The sequence below is a fragment of the Priapulus caudatus genome, unplaced genomic scaffold (genome assembly GCF_000485595.1).
Source record: "Priapulus caudatus unplaced genomic scaffold, Priapulus_caudatus-5.0.1 Scaffold177, whole genome shotgun sequence".
Lineage (NCBI taxonomy): Eukaryota > Metazoa > Priapulida > Priapulimorpha > Priapulimorphida > Priapulidae > Priapulus > Priapulus caudatus.
This window is the reverse complement of record NW_014577238.1, coordinates 288,813-292,166: the sequence shown is the minus strand read 5'-3', so window position 1 is coordinate 292,166 and position 3,354 is coordinate 288,813. Positions and strand designations below refer to the sequence as shown.

General features: G+C 40.6%; 1 protein-coding gene across 1 annotated transcript in view; it reads right to left on the bottom strand.

Moving 5' to 3' along the window:
• Nucleotides 1-2,099: 2,099 nt before the first annotated feature.
• Nucleotides 2,100-3,354, bottom strand: part of LOC106806740 — an 8,956-nt gene continuing 7,701 nt past the window's right edge. The window contains exon 3 of the mRNA XM_014808785.1: nt 2,100-2,882. Within this exon, the coding sequence (XP_014664271.1) occupies nt 2,740-2,882 (143 nt within the window). The 3' untranslated portion in view covers nt 2,100-2,739. The remainder of the gene's footprint in view (nt 2,883-3,354) is intronic.

The window sequence follows — 3,354 nt, the reverse complement described above, 5'->3', positions numbered from 1 at the left end:
TCATGTTTCCTTATAAGTCGTTACTATTGGAAGGTAAGGTCGTCTGAACAATATTTCCAGTCACGCGAAAACATAACACGGAGTGATAAAACATTGACGCAAGGAGCTGTTTAAATTGACTACGTCACGAATTTTCTATGGTAAAATTTGTAAAATTTTTGTTGCCATTTTTTTACATTAAAAGTAAGAACTAATGGGACTAAACGTATCGTCAAATCCTTACCTGATAAGATTGTTTCTCAACTAGTTAAAAATCCAAAAAACCTGGACGATTTGATATTAGTGTTCCTGATGTTAATTGCTTGCTATGGGCTATGTATGAGTCACGAGTGTATGTTCACATCGAACAATATAGTAAAATAAGAAGTGTAATGCAGCAATTTAACCATAAAGTGAACAAAATTACTTATATTTTGTGAAAAAGTGGAAAGACTTTTTAGCTCATCTGACATAGTCAGATGCAGCTTGTAGAATCGCATGATCGTGCGTGCGTGCGTGCGTGCGTGCGTCAACAGTTGGGCACAAATCTTAACCGCTCGACGTACGGTCACGATATTTGGGACGTGGGGGGGGGGATCGTGAAAAGGACTCGGGATGATCAATTTGGGGGTAAAAGGTCAAGAGGTTTAAGATCAAGAGGTGTAAAAGAAGGGGGAACATTCCCTCCTTAACTTAAGGTATAGGGAGGAAATGCAGAATTGCGGCACAAATCTAAAGAGAGAGAGCTAGAGAGAGAGTGTGATCGAGCGAGAGAGAAAGAATGAGAGACAATGAGGGAGAGCGAACGCGGCGATGGGAGGGTGCTCTTGATTCGTTTGCCCCCGAGTTTAGCATCAGGACACCTGCCGTCAGGTGAGTGCTGTCGCTCTGCGGCACTTGTTATTTTTTACTATTTACGTTGACGTAATCACTTTAAATGCATCTCATTGTTGTCGCCATATGGTTGTCGCCGTAGTAAAATTAAAATATGACATCGCCCTGCCATCTATCGGATGAAATAATTTTTGTGATTGTGTGCATTGACGAAAAACCAAACAAAAATTCCTCATGAATTTCTTATGTAACGTAATTTAAATCTGAAAATATGAAAAGAACCTACGATCATGTGTCCTTTTAATAGTAATAGACTATAATAATAATAATGTTAATTATAATCATTAATCAAAAGACAAATCCGTAATTTATGAGTTATTTGCAATTTCAGAAGTAAATGAGACTAGCAAGCGCATTCGTTGCACAATGTGTATTTACAAATGTGGATACGCGTTTGGTAGTAAATGATGTCGTCGCGCCATCTATCGGAGAAGATCATTTATAAACGTGCATTCAAAAAAGTGTCTGTGCGACGCAAGTCACATATGGACGCGGCGCATTTCGAAACATATCACAGGCTAACGAATACATGTATTCGTTATTCTATGGTATTTATAACCGAGTAATATTAAGCATGTAAAAAACTATATAACTTATATACCTATATAAAAACTATACGCTAGGTATGGTACACGATAATGTAGCCAGTAAAGTGATATTATAGTAGTGATGTATTATTCAACCCCCAACCATTGCCTATACAAGTGCAACCATAATTATTTAATATATACAATTGAATTGAATTGAATTGATTGGATATATGGTTGCACTTGTATAGGCAATGATGGGGGGATGAATAATATATCATTACTATATTATCGTGTAACATACCTAGCATATAGTTTTTATATAATTATATAAGTTATATAGTTTTTTACATGCTTAATATTATTCGGTTATAAATACCATAGAATAACGAATACATGTATTCGTTAGCCTGTGATATGTTTCGACATGCGCGACAGACACTTTTTTTAATGCACGTTTATAAATGATCTTCTCCGATAGATGGCGCGACGACATCATTTACTACCAACGCGAATTTTAGATTTTATACGCAAAACCTTTAGTTTTCGAGATATTAGTAAAGTATATCGTAATGTATCGTATTACAAAACCCCGCTATTTACGAAGAAGTGAGCCAAATATCTGACACTAAGCAGGATTTTCCCGCGAGTGTAAAACACCGTGGATGTGTTGTTAAAAGACTATCATATACGAGCATATTACAAACTATTCATTTTTATTTAGGTTGCGTCATAACTTACGTATGAGGGAATTGGTGCAAAAATCGTTACATATTTATTATTGCGCGTATAAAGAACGCTACATTTTCCGATGAAAATGTTGATCATTACGAGTCATTGCCGCCTATTATGTTGTGACATCATATATCGGTGTGGATAAGCAAAGTCAACTCGAAATTAAGCTTTCATTGGTTAAAACAATGCTAAACTCTCAGCTATCTGCATTTGCAGTGTTCGCTATTAATTTTTACTGTACAATCAATATAAACACAATCATATTTTACTTACATATAACGATGCCGAGGAATCTAGCTATACTTAATCACTGTCAGAACACATACAACGGTGGCAGCCAATCGAGTCTGTAATCATTGCACGCCCCTTGCGTTGTTAAAAAAAGCAGCGCCCTCATTTTACAATGAGTCGAGGAGAAAGTCAATGCTTGTCCACGTCGGCAAGATACGGTCCACTATTGCTGACCTGTTAAATACACATGACGTCACACATACGACGTCATTACACGTGGTCCCGCAGGTGAGGTCAATCCGCTCTAATCATCACGTGACGTCCCCGCGAAGCCGCATCAGCTGCGTTTAGCGTGTGGCCTTCGGGTAATGGCTCAAAGAATCATCATCATCAGCAGCAGACTGTGTGTTGTTGCTAAACAGACGGTAAGATGCGGTAACAGGCGGTATGCTCCTGAATCTACTACTGCTTGAACGTTTCCCGGTCCCATCAAGTCGATCTTCTGAGCCGTTCCGACTGCAAGCACCAAACAAAACCGCAGTGAGAACTCAGCAGATGGGCTGAGAGTAAGCAGCTAATTGTACACGTACACGTACACGTACACGCACACGCACACGCCCACGCACAAACGCACAAACGCTTGCAAGCAAGCATACATACACACCCGCGCGCACGAACGCTTGCACGAAAGCATGCACGCACACGCACACGCCCACGCACAAACGCACAAACGCTTGCAAGCAAGCATACACACACACGCGCGCGCACGAACGCTTGCAAGCAAGCATACACACACACGCGCGCACACAAACGCTTGTAAGCAAGCATACACACACACGCGCGCGCACAAACGCTTGCAAGCAAGCATACACACACACGCGCGCGCACAAACGCTTGCAAGCAAGCATACACACACACGCGCGCGCACAAACGCTTGCACGAAAGCATACACACACACGCGCGCGCACGAACGCTTGCACGAAAGCAT